Genomic DNA, 15,991 nt, shown 5'->3' on the forward strand with positions numbered 1-15,991 from the left:
CATTTTCCATGTATAGAATCTAATTACTAGGCAGCTGTCTTCAATTAAAAGTTGTCTTAGTTTTGGATAAATATGGTAATAAAAACAAAAACTAGAGACTATTTCAACTCAGTAGCTTAGATATAGAAATCCTTAGTACAAAAACATTATCTGAGCCATTCTTGTTAGTACTGTTTTTCATTGTAATACATTATTTTTGCAGCATTTATACACATCTTCAAACAAAAGCTCTAAATCTTTCAAAGATTTAAATGCACGCCTTCCTTTACACAGCAGAGTAGCTTCATTGATTCCCATAAGCTTAAATTCCACACACATGTAAGATAGAGGATCAGAGCCCTAGTTTTGGATATCTTGCTGTCTCAAACCCAACTTCAGTCCTTCCCTTCTTGTTTTACTATGCTAGAGTCTCAATACTGGACCAATATCGTTACCTGTGGTCAAGGGGTACTCAAGCATGCTCAGGAGGCATGATGCAAAAGCCAATTCTGCCCTTATAGTTTGGAGCCAATCTGTGCTGGTTCCTAGAATAATGTAGTGCATCCTGAACACTAGTACTGATTACCCCTCCAAAAAGATTTTCTCTTAACCTGAAATCAGTGAGTTGGAACACAGGCTAATTTAGTTCACTAGATGCAGGAATAGAATTAACGTAGGACCCCCAACAGCAGATCTGTGCGACCTAAGAATGCCTCTCTCTGCGAAGGGATATTCCCAGGCCTGACTAAAATTTGCACAAGGGAAATACTGCAAAGCTGAATAAATCTGAAGCTCCAGCCTAGCTTATTAATTTAACAAAGAGTGAAATTACAAGTACTCCCATGCACTTGGTTTTCAAAATAAACTATTACTTGTATAAATGGAGTGCAGGGTTCTCTTGTTAAGTCCTTGGATTAGCATTTTATTGTACCTTATTAGGTACACTGTTCATTGCTTTTCAGTCCCCAATTGATCTATCATTTCACTTATAATTCCTCTTCTCCTGCTTCTCCCAATCCTGCATGAAAATCTAAACACTGTTCCTTGGCTCCTCTCTGAGTGAAATTTCTTTTTCTTAGATAGAATATTTGTAGCTCTCTAAAAAGCTTGTGCTCTACCAGCTAAAGGAGACCGCATATCTAATCTCCATTTTACACTGCTTTGAAAAAAAAAGTGTTTTTTTTTCCAGAAACAAAGACTAAGATGCATAGAAATTCACTGTTTTGTAAGCAACAAGTCAGAGGCAACATTAGAACTCTGAAGTTCTTCACATCAAGGTCCATACTTAGCCATCATACTTGTTTCTCTCCAAATGGAGCAGAGACAAACAAGGGTCATATTTTTCTGGTTACGTTATCCTGATCTGCATAAAAGCCTATACCACGAGTGCTCAACCTATCTGGCCCTGCTGGCTGGGTGAGAGGCATGGAGCCAGTCTGCAGGCCAGATCCTGTTTTTAGGATCAGCCTGTGGGTGCAGTCCATCATGGTGGTTAAGCCCCATGTGCCAAATCCAACCCCACACACTAACTTGACCCCACACATCTGGAACCGGCCACATGCTGGCCCAAATCTGTGTGCCCAGATTCATCCAAGGGCAAGTCTATGAGCTGGCACAATCTAGCACACATGGCCACATCATCTGGTCTGTAGAACTCCCCATGGATCTGGAAATTTGGCAGCAGGAGAGCGGCAGTCAACACTGCTCTCCTGCTGCCAAATTTCCAGATCTGTAGCGAGACTCATGGGCCAAATGACTCCGCAGGCTGGATCTGGCATGCAGGCTGCAGGTTGACCACCACTGGCCTATACACTTTATGCTCATAAAATAGATTTAAAAACTTTTTAACTGGCTCAGACGCATTTTCAGTTTATAGGCAGGGCTTGGATTTCACATGCTTGTGTAACCTGGGCAGTACTCCAAAAGGTACCCCCTCTCCAATTGAAGAGATCAGAGCAGGTGCACAAGCACTGTGGGAGGTGTAGGGACCCTCCTCCCCCTATAGAGCCAAGCCAGATCACCAATGGGGCCTTAACCATATACCTTTTAATGAGAGAACAGTAGAGGGAACATAACAGGTATAAACCAGGGGACACTACAATGCCCCAAGGAGGCAGGATTCAACAAAGGCTAGACACTTACAATCGTAGACATATTCATCCAGTTGACAAAAGACAGGGTTAACAAAATATAAAACACAAACAGCAGAACAAACAATACTGGTTGGGGAAACATAAACGGCACAAAATACAAAATGTCAAATAACAAGGAATATAGGGCCTAGGTACCTGGAGAGGGGGAAAAGAGGGAAAATACAATGACCCCTTCCCACTGCAACAAAATTTTTTCCCCATCACTTCACTCAACCCAACTAGGACTTGAATCTCCCACATAGTGGGCAGAAACTCTACCACACAGCCACCAGTGCTAGGAGGAATAATAAGCTGCTAGAGATCTTGACCATCCAGGAGCCCCAGCCTCATGTCAAGCTACCTGGCCTCTGATTGGAGGAGCTGGAAGCAGAGCTGGGAACCTCTCAGGTCACTGCTCAGATCCTTGCTGGAGCTCGGGAGTCTCTCCTGCTGGCCACAGCCTCTCATAGGGGATCTTGGAGCCCAGCGAGGGGGCTCTCATGCCGGCTGCACACCATGGTGCTGAGGGTCCAACTGCTGCCTGCAACTCCCACTCCTTCAGGCTCTTCTGGAGCAACTGCTCCCACCCTGCTGGCTCAGCTCTTTGCCAGCTCTTTGAGACTCCTTCCTTGTGATCCCTCGCTGGTCTCACCTGAGTCAGCTGCACTGCCCCTTTTATCCCGCTCCAGGTGACCCAAGGGGCCAATGGAGACACGGAGGGTGAGTCTCTGGGGCCTGATCGGTGAGGCAAGGGAATTCCAAGCCCTCCAATCATCTTTTACCCTTTCAAAACCCCTGGGCTAAGTCACTGCCAGCTAGCCCATCACACTTGTCTCCAAGCAAGCATATTATAAGCATGAATCCTATGAGCGCTGCCCCAGTGTGCCTTCATGCCAATAGTTTCCTGTTTGATTAAGATGATGTTGCTATACCATGTCCCTTCCCTTCTGATGTATTTGGCTCTATTGTTTTGTATTCTGTGCAGACAGAAAAAGGAAATATAATCTTAGCAAGTCACAGCAGGCTACAAAATGAAATTTAGTACCGACCATAATTATTTGTTTAATTAGGTTAAGGTGCAGCATGGTCTTCCAGAGGCAGTACTAGCAGCTGCAACAGTGAATATGTTTAAAAGTAGAGAATATATAGTTTGCAAAGTCTTTTTTATTTTGTGTGCATACAGTGCCTAGCACAAGGGATCCTGATTCCCCAGTTAGAACTACTAGGCTCTACTATAGCAAAAATACACCAAAATATTAAAAACCCTACTGTGCAAGCATTTAGAGTCAAATCCAATGAACAGTATTTCACACATAGGTGGCACAGGGAATTACAAGCTGAGGGAGGGATTGTACCTAAGCCCTGCCATATAGCTGAACAACGGACAATGGACCTCATACTGACAGAAATAGTAGAATTCACAGACTTCATAGACATTAGGGGCTGGAAAGGACCTCGTGAGATCATTGAGTCCAGCTGCCCCTCCCCCCCGTCATAGGCAGAAAGTCAGCTGGGATCAAGTGATCCCAGCAAGAAAAATATCCAGACTTTTTTGAAAGAGTACGGAGTAGGTGCTTGCACCACCTCTGGGGGGAGTCTGTTCCAGACCCTGGACACATGCACTGTAAACAACTTTTTCCTTATGTCTAGTCTAAATCAGCCTTCCTGGAGTTTGTGTCCATTAGACCTTGTTATCCCTTGGGGAACTCTGGTAAACAGCTGTTCTCACAGGTCCTGGTGAACCCCTCCTATATAATTGTAGGCTGCTACCAAGTCACCCCTAAACCTTCTCTTTTCCAGACTGAAGAGTCCCAAATCCCTCAGCCTCTCTTTGTACAGCCTGCCCTACAGGCATTGGATCATACAAGTGGCTCTCCTCTGGACTCTCCCAAGCTTTTCCACATCCCTCCTGAAGTGGCGGGCCCAAAACTGGACACAGTACTCCAGCTGCAGCCTCACCAAATCCAAGTAGAGCGGGAGGATGACGTCCCTGGTTTTGCTTGGGATGCATCGGTAGATGCACGCCAGAGTTTGGTTTGCTTTGCCAGCCACAACATCGCATTGGTGGTTCATATTCATCTTGTGGTCAATCAAGACCCCCCAGGTCCCTTTTGGTCATGGTGCTAGTGAGCATAGCACTGCCAAGCCTGTAAGTGTGTTGAGGTTTCTTCCTACCAAGGGTGCAGCACCTTACACTTCTCTACATTGAAGGCCATCAAGTATTGGTCGGCTCATCTTGACAGCATGTCCAAATCGGCTTGTATCCCCAGCCTGTCTTGCAGTGTGACCGCCCTTCCCCATAATTTGGTAGTATCTGTGAACTTGGCCAGTTCGCATCTGACTCCTGACTCCAGATCATTAATGAAGATGTTAAAGAGTACTGGCCCAAGAACCAAGCCCTGAAGGACTCCACTGCCTACCCTGCACCACGTTGATTTGGTCCCATCAACTAGTACCCTTCGGGTCCGACCCTGTAGCCAGTTACCTAGCCATCAGACTGTAAGATGATCAACGCCACAGTTCCCCAGCTTAGCCATGAGGCTATCATGGGGAACTAGGACAAAGGCTTTCTTGAAATCCAGATATATGACATCCACGTCGTCTCCTTTGTCCAGGGTTTATGTCACCTGGTCATAGAAGGAGATGAAGCTGGTCAGGCAAGCCCTACCAGTCACAAAGCCATGTTGGCTGGCCTTCAGAACATTGCCTTCTGTTAGTCTGGTGTTGATGGATCTTTTGACAATTATCTCTAGGATTTTTCCAGGGGTGACTGTCAGACTGATTGGTCTATAATTCCCCGGGTCATCCCTCCTCCCTCTCTTGAAGATAGGGACTACATTGGCCCTTTTCCAGTCTTCCGGGACCTCACCCAAGCGCCACGAATTTTCAAATATCTTTGCCAAGGGGGGGGGGGGGTGCAATAATTTCTGCCAGCTCTTTCAAGACTCCCAAGTGCATTCTGTCAGGGCCCGCAGATCTAACCTTCAAGAGGAGGTTAGATAGGCATCTAGCTGGGGTCATCTAGACCCAGCACTCTTTCCTGCTTATGCAGGGGGTCGGACTCGATGATCTATTGAGGTCCCTTCCGACCCTAACACCTATGAATCTATGAATCTATGACTTGTGAATGTTTAGATTCTCAAGGTGTTCCCTCACCTGATCCACATCAATTATGGACCCACCACCTGCTCCCAGGCTGGATCGTGTCCTTTCTGACAGTGTGATCCCCTTGGGAGGGTGAAAAACTGATGCAAAAAAGTCATGTAGAAGATTGGCCTTTTCTTGGGCTTCAGATGTCAGCTGCCCTGTTTGATCCTGCAGGGGCCCAATGCTATCTTTATTCTTTTTTCAACTTCCCACATATCTGAAGAAGTATGTTTTGTTGTCCTTGATCCCCAAAGCTAACCTGAGTTCAGTTTGTGCCTTGGCTTTTCTGGACCACTCCCTACAGGTGAGGGCGAGTGCTGAGTAGACCTCTTTGGTGATGCTTCCCATTTTCCACCTGGAGTAGGCTTCTCTTTTGAGTTGAATGAGGTCCAGCAGTTCCTTGTTCATCCAAGGGGGCTTCCTTGCCCATTGATTAAATTTCAGGCAAGATAGAATGGCTTGCCCCTGTGCCTCAAGGATTATGTTCTTAAGAGATGACCATTCCTCATGTACTCCCTTATCTAGGGGGATATGGCCCCTAATTGCCTGACTTACCAAATCTCTGAGTTTGCAAAAGTCAGCATTCCCAAAGTTAAGGATTTCAGTTTACTGAGGGATTTGCCTGCTCTTCAGTGAACTAAGAAGGTGACCAAATCATGGTCGCTGTCACCAAGCTTCCCCTCAGTCCTCAGATTGCTCACCAGCTCCTCCCCTTTGGCCAGGACCAGATGAAGCAATGCCTCTCCCCTAGTTGGCCCATAGACTTCCTGTGTTAGGTAGAGGTCATCAATGCAAGCAAGAAAACTGTGTGACCTGTCTGATTTGGCCACGCATTCTTCCCAAGAGATGTCAGGGAAGCTGAAGTCCCCCATGACAATCATGCATCAAGAGTGTGCTGCCTCAACCAGTTCCCTATTGAATTCCCAATCAAGTTCTTCCTCTTGGTGGGGAGGTCTATAGTATACTCCCACAAGTATGTCACCCTCCCCATGTTCTCCCTGTATTTTGACCCTGCGGTCAAACTCATTTTGCAGGGTTAGAAAACTCAATTTGCAGGGAAGTGAACTGATCCTTGACGTAGAGAGCAACACCCCTACCTCTCTTCCCAAGATGGTCTCTCCTGTATACGGTATAACCTTTCAAAGCAACAGACCAATCATAGGTAGAGTCCCACCATGTCTCTGTTATCCCTACAAGGTCATAGTCATTTTCACATAAGAGAAGGGCCAGTTTCTCTTGCTTGTTTCCCAGTTCCCTGGCATTTGTGTATAGGCAGTTGAGTCTGCCATGAGACGACCCATGCTTCCCATATGGGTCAAGGGGGGACTTTTCTTGGGCTGTCATCAGAGCAGGTTCCCTTGGGCTGCCCAAGTTATTGGTACTGTGGCTGACAGGACCTGGGCTAGAACTGTTAATAGACCACCCATCCCCCGGCAGTCTTAGTTTAAACAGAACTCTCCATCATATCACGGACATGAGGTCCAGGCAAGCAGCAGACCTCACGGGCTAAGGGGTCAGGGTGACAGATTGCTCCCTCTGTCTCCCTAAGGAGGGAGTCACCCACCACGATAACTCTGCATCTTCTTCTGGGCACAGGTGCTGGTGGCCCTCCATCCTCACATGCTGGAGCCAGTAGTATGCCTGGATCAGTTGATGTGAGGGGTGCAAAATGGTTATGCAGCTCCAGGGAAGTGGTAACCCTGGTGCTGCACCTCTTTGGGCTGGAGACAACCATCGTCCAGGCAACTCCAGGCTGGAATTTGTGGGGGTTCCTTGGTTCTGCCATGCTGTCATCAGCCATCAGGTGGAGAGCCTGAAGGTAAGAGTCCAGCTCCTGCTCCGCGTCTCTAAGGGAGCGCAGTCACTGGACCATTGCCTGGAGTTCCCTATTCTAGCACTCCTGAGCCTCCACCATTGAGCACACCCCACAAGGGGAGGTATCAGTGCCCCCAAATGCAGCTGGCTGCAGTCTTGCTAGGCAGCCTCCACATGGAGCCAGGGGCTCCATCTGAGAGGAGGCCAGGGCCAAGAGTCCCACCTGGGTGGGGGCAGGGACCGCAGGCTCCATTTGAGTATAGGCCAGAACCATGGGCTCCATTTGGGTGGAGACCCGAGTGGTGTCAGAGCAGGGAAGTCCAGGTGCAGGGTGGAGCCTCGGGGTGCAACGTGTCCCACCCACCATGGTCCTTGTAGTAGTCTGGCTACTACTGTGCAGACCCTTGGCTACAGCTCAGTGCCTGGAGCCTCAGGCCCTCCTCCTCACCCTCCTGCACAAACTCCCATGCTAACTCATGCACTGGGCAGACAAGCATGCCTGTTTGCGCATCCTGTTCATGCGGCTCTGGTCATGCAGCACCCTGGGGGGCTGGGTGAAGTAGGATCTGGTCAGGGCGAGCCCCTCCTTGGCTCCTCTCAGCTGCCTCCCTGCAAATAGCTAGTCCCTCCCACCACAGGCCCCACTCACCTCCAGCTCTACTGGGGGTTAGGCGGGGTCCGCTGCAGCTGCTGTGGCTCACTGGGTGTCTTCGGAGTGTGGATGGTGCAACGGGCTTACTCCCGTGCACCTCTCGCCACTCCCTGACCCAAACTGCAGCTTTTTTCCATTGGCAGGTGCTTTTAAACTGCGTGCATGCTCAGTGGGCCCGCCACTAACACCACACTGGTCCCAGGCTAGCGGGGACCCTACCCAGGACTTGGGAGACCCTCCCCCACTAGAAAGGGACTGGTGAGTACCCTTTCCCCTCCTCTCTCTCCCTGGGGGGCTGGGTCAAGTAGGAGCAGGGGTGGGGTGAGCCCTTCCTCAGCTCCTCTCAGCTGCCTCCCTGCAGCTGGCTAATCCCTCCCACCACAGGCCCCGCTCACCTCCGGCTCTGCTGAGGGTCAGGCGGGGTCCTCTGCAGCTGCTGGGGATCGCTGGGGGTCTTCGGGGTACAGGGGTGTGACAGGTGTACACCCATGTGTCTCTCGCCACTCCCTGACCCAAACTAGTAGGTGCAAGGAAGTTTGGGATTCATGCTGTTCCTCAATCCATTCACAACCCCACCACCATGCTTCTATACAAAAGTGAGGTCTCTTCATCCCTACCCCTTTACTCACAGTGCTTCCAGTTTATTCTGGGCTTTGCACAACTACAGTGGGGGCAGGAGGACTTGGCTGTCTCAAGAAAAACATTTCAGGATATAAAAACCAGGCAAAGAGTTCACATTTTCTGTATTTCTGTTTTCTAGTTTTGATTGTACCTTTGACATTTGACAATAGATGACATTTACTAGTTATCTTCCCATTTTCAGTTCCCTTCTGGAAACTCTGTATGATCTCATCGCCTTATCCAGGTATATACTGTTGACATATCCATGTGGGAAAGCCTCTTCCAGTGAAGTCATTCTCTCACAGGCCATCTAAGAAAAGGGTTAATTTCAAGTGGAATTGCAAGCGGTACATTGCAGTTCACTGGGCAATTCTGAACTTCTCGTCTTCACTATAAACTAAATTTCATTCTTTATGTCTGGATTATAAGGATCTAGAGACATACGGGATTTCAGTATTTGTTAATGAATATGTTTGCTTTCATGATTCCCAAAACAACACTGTAATTGGAGATGAGCAATCCAACTGAAAAAGGTGAAACTGGGGGGGGGGCTTTAGAAAATACAGGTTCCCCTCGCTTCAAGCGTGTTCTTTATGTGTGAATTCGCTCTTATGCAATGACCCTTTTAATGCCAAAATGTTGTTACATGCAAGGTAAATTCACTCTTATGCGATCGGTGTGGTGGAAGCCCACAGTCAGCTGCTTTGTGTGGTGCATTGTGGGAGTGATACACACCAAAGTATAGTGTGTGGATCTGTGCTCCTCATTCATTGTCTGTGAAACATTTTTTCTGCAGTTGCCATCCCCATTATGATAGTGCCCTGTGCTAGTATGTACTGTCTGCTGTTGGTGACTACTAAAATAGTCTTTTAAAAGTGGTAGAAAAGGGTCTGAGGGTCAGGACAGTTGAGATCTTGGAACGTATCCCTATTCGTTACACTGTAAAGTGGGTTCCCTTTATGCGAATTTTCCAGGAACGCATGTGCAGCATAAAGCGAGGGAAACCTGTAGCTTTATTATAGCTGTAGTAATTTATAAGATGGTGAAGCAGAATGCCTTTGGTATATAGATCACTTAGCGCCTATGTGTTCTTCAATGAGCAGAACATAACCTATCTGTACCTAAGTATCACAGATAGGTATCTCTTACAGTCTCTGCTGTGGAGTGACATACAATCTTTTTGTCACTGCTGTTGGGATTACTATCAAGCTATCAATCAGTGGAAAAAATTATAGGAGTGAGGAGGAAAAAAGCTCATTATTAAATCACATTATTTCTTATAGGATTCTCACATGCTCCTGAAGGCACTCCCAATACAAAACAAATATATGAACACAGTACTTAGTCTCTGGTTGCAGCAGGGAATATGGTAGTCATGGTATTGCTGCTCTGTGGAACTTGTATAAAGTATGGTGTTTTCATGTAAAAGCGCAATTCATGTGTACAGGTTTTTGGTTGTACGCATGTTGGTCTAAGAACATAGTCAGGCAAGCTTCTTTGAGTAGATGTGATATGTTTTATTAGACCAACTGATTAGCTGGAAAAAAGTTCTTTGCAAGCTTTCGGGCACAAGCACCCTTCTTCAGGCATAGAGGTCTCTGCTGTTCTGAGATCTCCAAGGAATAAAAGAAGCTAGAAGTGTAACAGGATGTCAGTGAGAATGTAAATGGGTGGAAATTAGGAAAACAAAGTGTAGGGAAGGGAGGGGGGGGGAAAAACGAGGGGGAAATAATGCCAAAGGTAAGTAAGGGAGTTTCTACTGTAGTTGAGTTCTCCAAGGTAGAAAAGAGGTAGTCTGCGAAAAAAATGAAATGGCTAGAAATTAGGAAGACAAAAGGTAGAAAAGGAAGGGAAAGGGGAGGAGGGGGAAGGGTAAATGGTAAGGTCAGGCAGATACCTGATCAATCAGATGTCAGGCAGGTTGTAATGTGTCATAAATCCAATGTCTATATTCAGTCCATTATTTTTTGTATCCAGTAGATTTATAAAGTGAAGTTCATAGGCTTGTCTATGACAGGTGTTTTGTAAGTTTCTTTTAAGGATTAAAACTGAGAGATCAGAGAGGGAGTGATTGTCTTGTGAGAAGTGTGCACCCACAGGTAATTGGATTTTTTTTTTTTAATTGATTTTCAGTGTACGTTCATTCTGGCATACAGTTGTTGTTAGTTTCTCCAACATATTTTCCATCAGAGCATTTGGTGCACTTTTGCCTCCCTTTCATAAACAAGCCTGCAAACTTCATTCTGATGCATTGTGGTCTTTTGAGGTTCTTGTCAACAGAAAAAAAAAATGCTCTATTATTTTTCCTTAGGTCAAAAAACAAAAATGTAAAAACTAAGAGCTAGTATTTTCAAAGGAGTGTCTCAAGTCTAATGAGGGGTGCCTAGAGTCTAAAACAGTCAAGAACCACTGTTTTAGATGGGCCTATACATGTTCCCTCAATAATGCATATATGCTGGCTGTAAACAGCCTAAATAAACTCCTTCCTCACATAGAACCCAGGGGAAAAAATAGGAGGAAGAACAAGCAGTAGCTTTCCTCTTGGGGTAAGAAGAAATTTCCTGGGGAAAAGCTTCAGGTAGTGCCTATGGTTTGGCAAATTACAAGCCTGTGAGTTTACTGGATGAAAGTACAGACTGTTCCACTAATCTCTTGGCTGTTCAGATCTGTTTCTTTTCACACAGCAGGCTCTCCATGTGCTTTCACAAGTAAGAAGGCACTTCATTTTAGTTTCCACGCTTATGCAGACTTAAGTTAGAATCTGGCCCTTATATATCATTTCTGAACATGTACTTTCTGTCTCAATGTGTAGATGAAGGTGCTTCCTTTCACCCATGTGACGACACCTACTGTGGTCCTTTTCCGGAGTCTGAGCCTGAAGTTAAGGCTGTAGCTCACTTTCTTCGCAAACGTCGGAAACAAATAAAAGCCTATTTGTCTTTTCATGCATATGCTCAGATGCTGCTCTACCCATACTCTTACAAATATGCAACAATTCCAAATTTCACCTGTGTGGTAAGTACATTAGTACTCGGAAAAGAAGATGCCCTTATAAAACATTTCTCTTACATTGTTTAGAAAGCAGTATTGCTTTTCTAATTAAGTATTGTTTTTCTAATACTTCACACATTTTTCATTTTAGTAGTATTTATTTTAGATCCATTTCCAGTCTTATCACTGGTTAGGCAACTTTTATTTAGAGTCAGCAGTAATTTGATTAGAATGTGATGGCTCCTTCTGTCCATCAATCTCTTAAAATTACTTAGTAGTATAAATCACTAGATTTGACTTACAATGCTGTTATAATTTATTGAATTAATATTCATGGGAGTTGTGTTACTAAACCCCTGGGCACCTACCTAAAGGGCGATCCCTTCATCTTTGGAAAAAATGAAGAGATACAAATGTTATGAGACATAATGAAGTTCACCTCTGATTTATTCACATTTAAACTGCTAGACAAAATAGAAATAAAAATGGCTTATTAAATTATTTAAATTAGAATTTAGATTAATCAATTAAATTAGAAATCCACTAGATTTCACCAAGAATAACACTTCTAACCCTTTACATTGTAGCTCACTGCCATAGCATTGGCTCACGGACCCTTTTGACCTGAGCAGTTAGCCAATATTCTTTCTGGAAGTTTCCCCCATTAGGTGGAGAAATTACTGATATGCAGATATTTATTTTTACACTTGTGTTTATTTAGTGAAGTAAAGTTCCCAGGACACAGCAGGAATAAAAAGGTGGTGGTTTCTTGGCTCACTGTCCAGCCTCTTTCCTAACCAGTGCTCTTCCCCAGAGCTCTCTGTTAATTCATTCTCAGGACCACACTTTCAACGCATGTCCTTCTGTCTGCTTCTACTTATAGGCACAACCAGTTCCATCCAACAGTAACCAGCTCCCTTACCCTTTGTATGCAGTTCCCATTGAATCCCCTCCTGTTATAGCTCAGCATTTGTCTGTCATTGTACAAGGCTTATGTTTTGGACAGTTACTCCTATTGTTTTAGGAGTTTAACTGGTTTTTATGCTTACCCTGAAATGAATAGTGACCTCACATCCAAGAGCTTCAATGAGGCTTCACTCAACCTCCATCAAAATGCCACAAAAACTGAATTCTCTTAGATTGATCCGGGGTGTGAATGAAGGCCTCAGTTGCATTGCTTTTCAGTTACCAGGAAGGTTAATAGACCTTTCCTGATGCTCTGTGTCTTAAAACAGTTAATTTTACAAGCTCTTAAGTTTCCCCACTTGATGTCCTGCTTGGGAAACAGAGCAGACTAGAAGTCAACAAAGCAACCAGGGTAGCTAAAAGTATGAGGATTGTAAGGATTTGCAGCCCACCCATATTTAATATACCATACATCATTCAGTAAATCCTGCTAATGAATGAGCCCTGGCTTGAATCTCCCTTCTTCATCCTCTTTTGGAGGTTGAGTCAGGTTCTACTCAGTTGAAGCAGTCCCCATCATTAGAAAAAGAACCATATAACAAATATATAAATTTGAATATTTTATACATTGGAAAAATAAAGGAGCCTTACCTTGGTGTCTGTAGTACAAGAAGATAATTGATGAGTATTCTGATGAACACATCCAGAGCTAAGTGATAGAGGCTGAGAGAAGCAGGCAATGGGTCAGAAAACTCATTTTTAAGAAAAGGATTCTTAAAGCATTCACACACAGGGATATCCCACCCACCCATAACCCTTTCTGTCTAAAATGTTTAGATGGGTGGAAATCTGTTTGGCAACCATGGGCCCGATTACTGACACAGTAGTAGCCTTTTGGTCAACTTCACTGGTCCTTCAGTTAGGGCCTATCAGGCTAGTGACACATTAAATGGAACATGGACCTGAAGTGGCCGTCAAAGATATCATTACAGACAACTTCCAATTAGGAGCCAACATCTCTGGATAAATATATTTATTTTTAAATTAAAGCAATAAAGCAACCTAAAGTTCGCAAATATTTCACCGATACCTGTGACAGGGGGCCTCCTGGGGCCGAGCTCCGTGGCCCACCCACCTGTTACCGTGACAGGGGGCCTACTCAGGGCCGAGCTCTTCGTGGCCCGCCCACCTGTCTCTGGGCAACCGCCCACGCCTTTGATGATAATTGATTCATATATCGATGTCAATTAAGCAGGAGGCTACCCATTGTAGTGCCTTGATGCCAGGGGGCACTCTGCGGCTCCGACCTCCCCTAATACCGCAGCCCAAGCCTCGCAGATGGCATCTTGCTGTTCATATCCTCACTGGCCCCACGCTGGGCCCCAGAATCATCCAAACAGGACCCCTCTATGATCCCTCCAATCAGGCGGCCTCTCTGCCTTCATCCGGGCTACCTAGCCCCTCCAAAGCCATTTTCCCCTCTTGGGCGTGGTCCCCCCGGGACCTTCGGCTACTAGCCCTGGCCCACCTCCAGGCCAGTCAGGACCCCAGGCCCCTGGCTCTTGGGCGTCCCTCACGGTGGGCCCCTGGCCCTTTTGACCCTCCTGGTCCTGGCCCCAGCATGGGCCAGTCGAGGATACTCTCTCATCCGGGTTGGGTCTCAAGCCCCTCACTTTCTCCCAGGGTCCGCCCTCTGGGCCCCTCAAACAAACACAGGGTTACCCACCCAGTGGTGGGAACTAGGGGTTAAGGCACCCTGACCCGCCTTCCACCAGGGTGGTAACTGGCCTGGCATTTCCTGGGGGCTCCCGCACCACTGAGAGCCCCACCAGACCACCCACTCCCGGCAGGGTGCAGTTTTAGGTCATGCCCAGGACCAGGAGCCTCCTTACCAACCCCTTGCAGCTCCCCCTTACCTCCGGGTTGTTCTCAGCAGCCCTCCGACCAGGCAATGTTACTGCCTGGCCTCCTGCAGCCAAACTGCCCTGTTTAAATAGGCAGCCGCTGTCTCCAAAATGGCTGCCCTAATCAGGCACCTGGAGGCTGCCAGCTCCAGGCCCTTAAAGTGGCAGACACACCCTGTGCTCTGCCACAATACTCTAAACTATGTATATGTCAGTTCCACAGTGATGATTTCTTTTTGTTTGCCTGTTTGTTTTGCAAGAGAGGATGATGAACAAAACTTGCTTCTATGTTGTAGGGAGAATTCAACCAGTATACCTAGGAGAGAAGCATAGTGAAAAGAAAGAGTCACAATAAAGTTCTTGTAGAGTCGTATTAAGGTACTTTTGTATACTAGTACTTGCCTTTGACCAAAAAGTTACACCATTGATGGCTCTAAGATGCATGTATTTTCAGTATTTAAAATATCTACCAATATCACATAAGCTAAGATTGGAAAACATACTTATAATTAAGTCTCCAACCAATTTCTCTCTACTGGAGTTCCATGGCTAGATGGACTAGCCACTCCATGAGAGTTGTTCTGTGCAACTCCACATGCAGAAAGGGTAAGGACTGTTTAGTGCAAATAGTGCCCAAGATTATTTTAAGCAGAGGCAAAGAAGCTTCTCTTCAGTTCAGTACACACTAGTATTCTGCCAGTCTCTGGTTCAATTAAAGTGCTAAATTATTCAGAGCTGCTCTGAAACTGGAGAGCAGTATACCAGTAACAACATGCATATTCTGTTCTAATTTAGACACAAGTCTCTTATTAACTCTCTACATAAATCTGTTCTTTAAGCATCCTTAAAGTGAAGTTGGACTATAGTTTTAGTTTGGTAAGCGTTTGCAACAGTTATTTCAATCCATAGAGTTTTTTTAATTCCATTTACTATTTATACTTATACAATCCTTTGTCTCCGTGTTTGCAGTGAGCTTATATGACATAGAAACATTCTCTCAGCAGATCCCTGTGCTAAAATCTGCTAATATTGCAGTTTATCTTGAGGCCTGCTCCTCTGAGGTGCCAGGAGTTCTGGTTGCTCAGTATCATTCAGGATCAGACCTAAATAGTAAAATGAAGTACTCACAACTTTTTTTCTTCCTTCTGTGTCTGACAACAATGGTTGGTGTGAACATACTGCCTGTAACCTAAGAATCATACACTTATTACAGCCAGCTCTTTCTTTCCCTCATACTGGAAGTATACGGTGGTCATTTACCTTGCTCAGCTGTCATATGTATATGGAAGCCAACACTATATCATGTTTCTAACAGCTTTTTTCTTGTTATTGTCTGACAAATAACTTCTTGGGAACCTGAAATTGAAATTTATTTACTTATAAACACTTTCTCCCTAGCATGTTTGCTGGCATCTTATTGTACATTTAGGTCACTGACATGAAAATATAATAGTTCTCAACTTCCCTCCATGTATTTCAGAGTAGGAGATTTCTGGCCCATGTAAGATGAGAAGAAGGCCCAAGTTAAATCATGACCCCCTTCCACAGATTTTGTAGAATTGCAGATGACTAAAGCTGTATGGGGTTTGAAGTGAGCGAGCGGACAGAAGTAGACATGGGAAATAACTGTTCTCACTAGTATCTCTTCAGTGTCCAAACCCATGCAGCGCTCCGCTGAAGTTCATTATAGCATTAATTTTGACATTCCTCCATGCTTTCACTGTCCCTCATGGATTTGTGTCAAATAGCATACAGGCTAGCAGTATAACTCCTTCGCTACATACCAACAGAGACTGATAAGAACCAAAAAAGGCCCAAAAGAAAGTTTATAATACTCTACTGCA

The 15,991-nt window shown here is 45.4% G+C and overlaps 1 protein-coding gene and 1 long non-coding RNA gene across 4 annotated transcripts in view; one reads left to right on the forward strand and one right to left on the reverse strand.

Moving 5' to 3' along the window:
• CPA6 (carboxypeptidase A6) overlaps nt 1–15,991 on the forward strand; it is a 154,517-nt gene that overhangs the window by 133,736 nt on the left and 4,790 nt on the right. For all 3 annotated transcript variants that reach the window (XM_019498499.2, XM_059724004.1, XM_019498498.2), the window contains one exon: nt 11,159–11,361. In XM_019498499.2, the coding sequence (XP_019354044.1) occupies nt 11,159–11,361 (203 nt within the window). The remainder of the gene's footprint in view (nt 1–11,158; nt 11,362–15,991) is intronic.
• On the reverse strand, nt 5,007–14,424 carry LOC132249301 (uncharacterized). The gene is made up of 3 exons (XR_009460709.1): nt 14,160–14,424; nt 12,895–12,966; nt 5,007–8,656 (listed from the first exon to the last, which is right to left on the reverse strand). It is a non-coding gene; the product is annotated as an uncharacterized LOC132249301 (long non-coding RNA).

The sequence above is a fragment of the Alligator mississippiensis genome, chromosome 3 (assembly GCF_030867095.1).
Source record: "Alligator mississippiensis isolate rAllMis1 chromosome 3, rAllMis1, whole genome shotgun sequence".
In the NCBI taxonomy this organism is placed as follows: domain Eukaryota; kingdom Metazoa; phylum Chordata; order Crocodylia; family Alligatoridae; genus Alligator; species Alligator mississippiensis.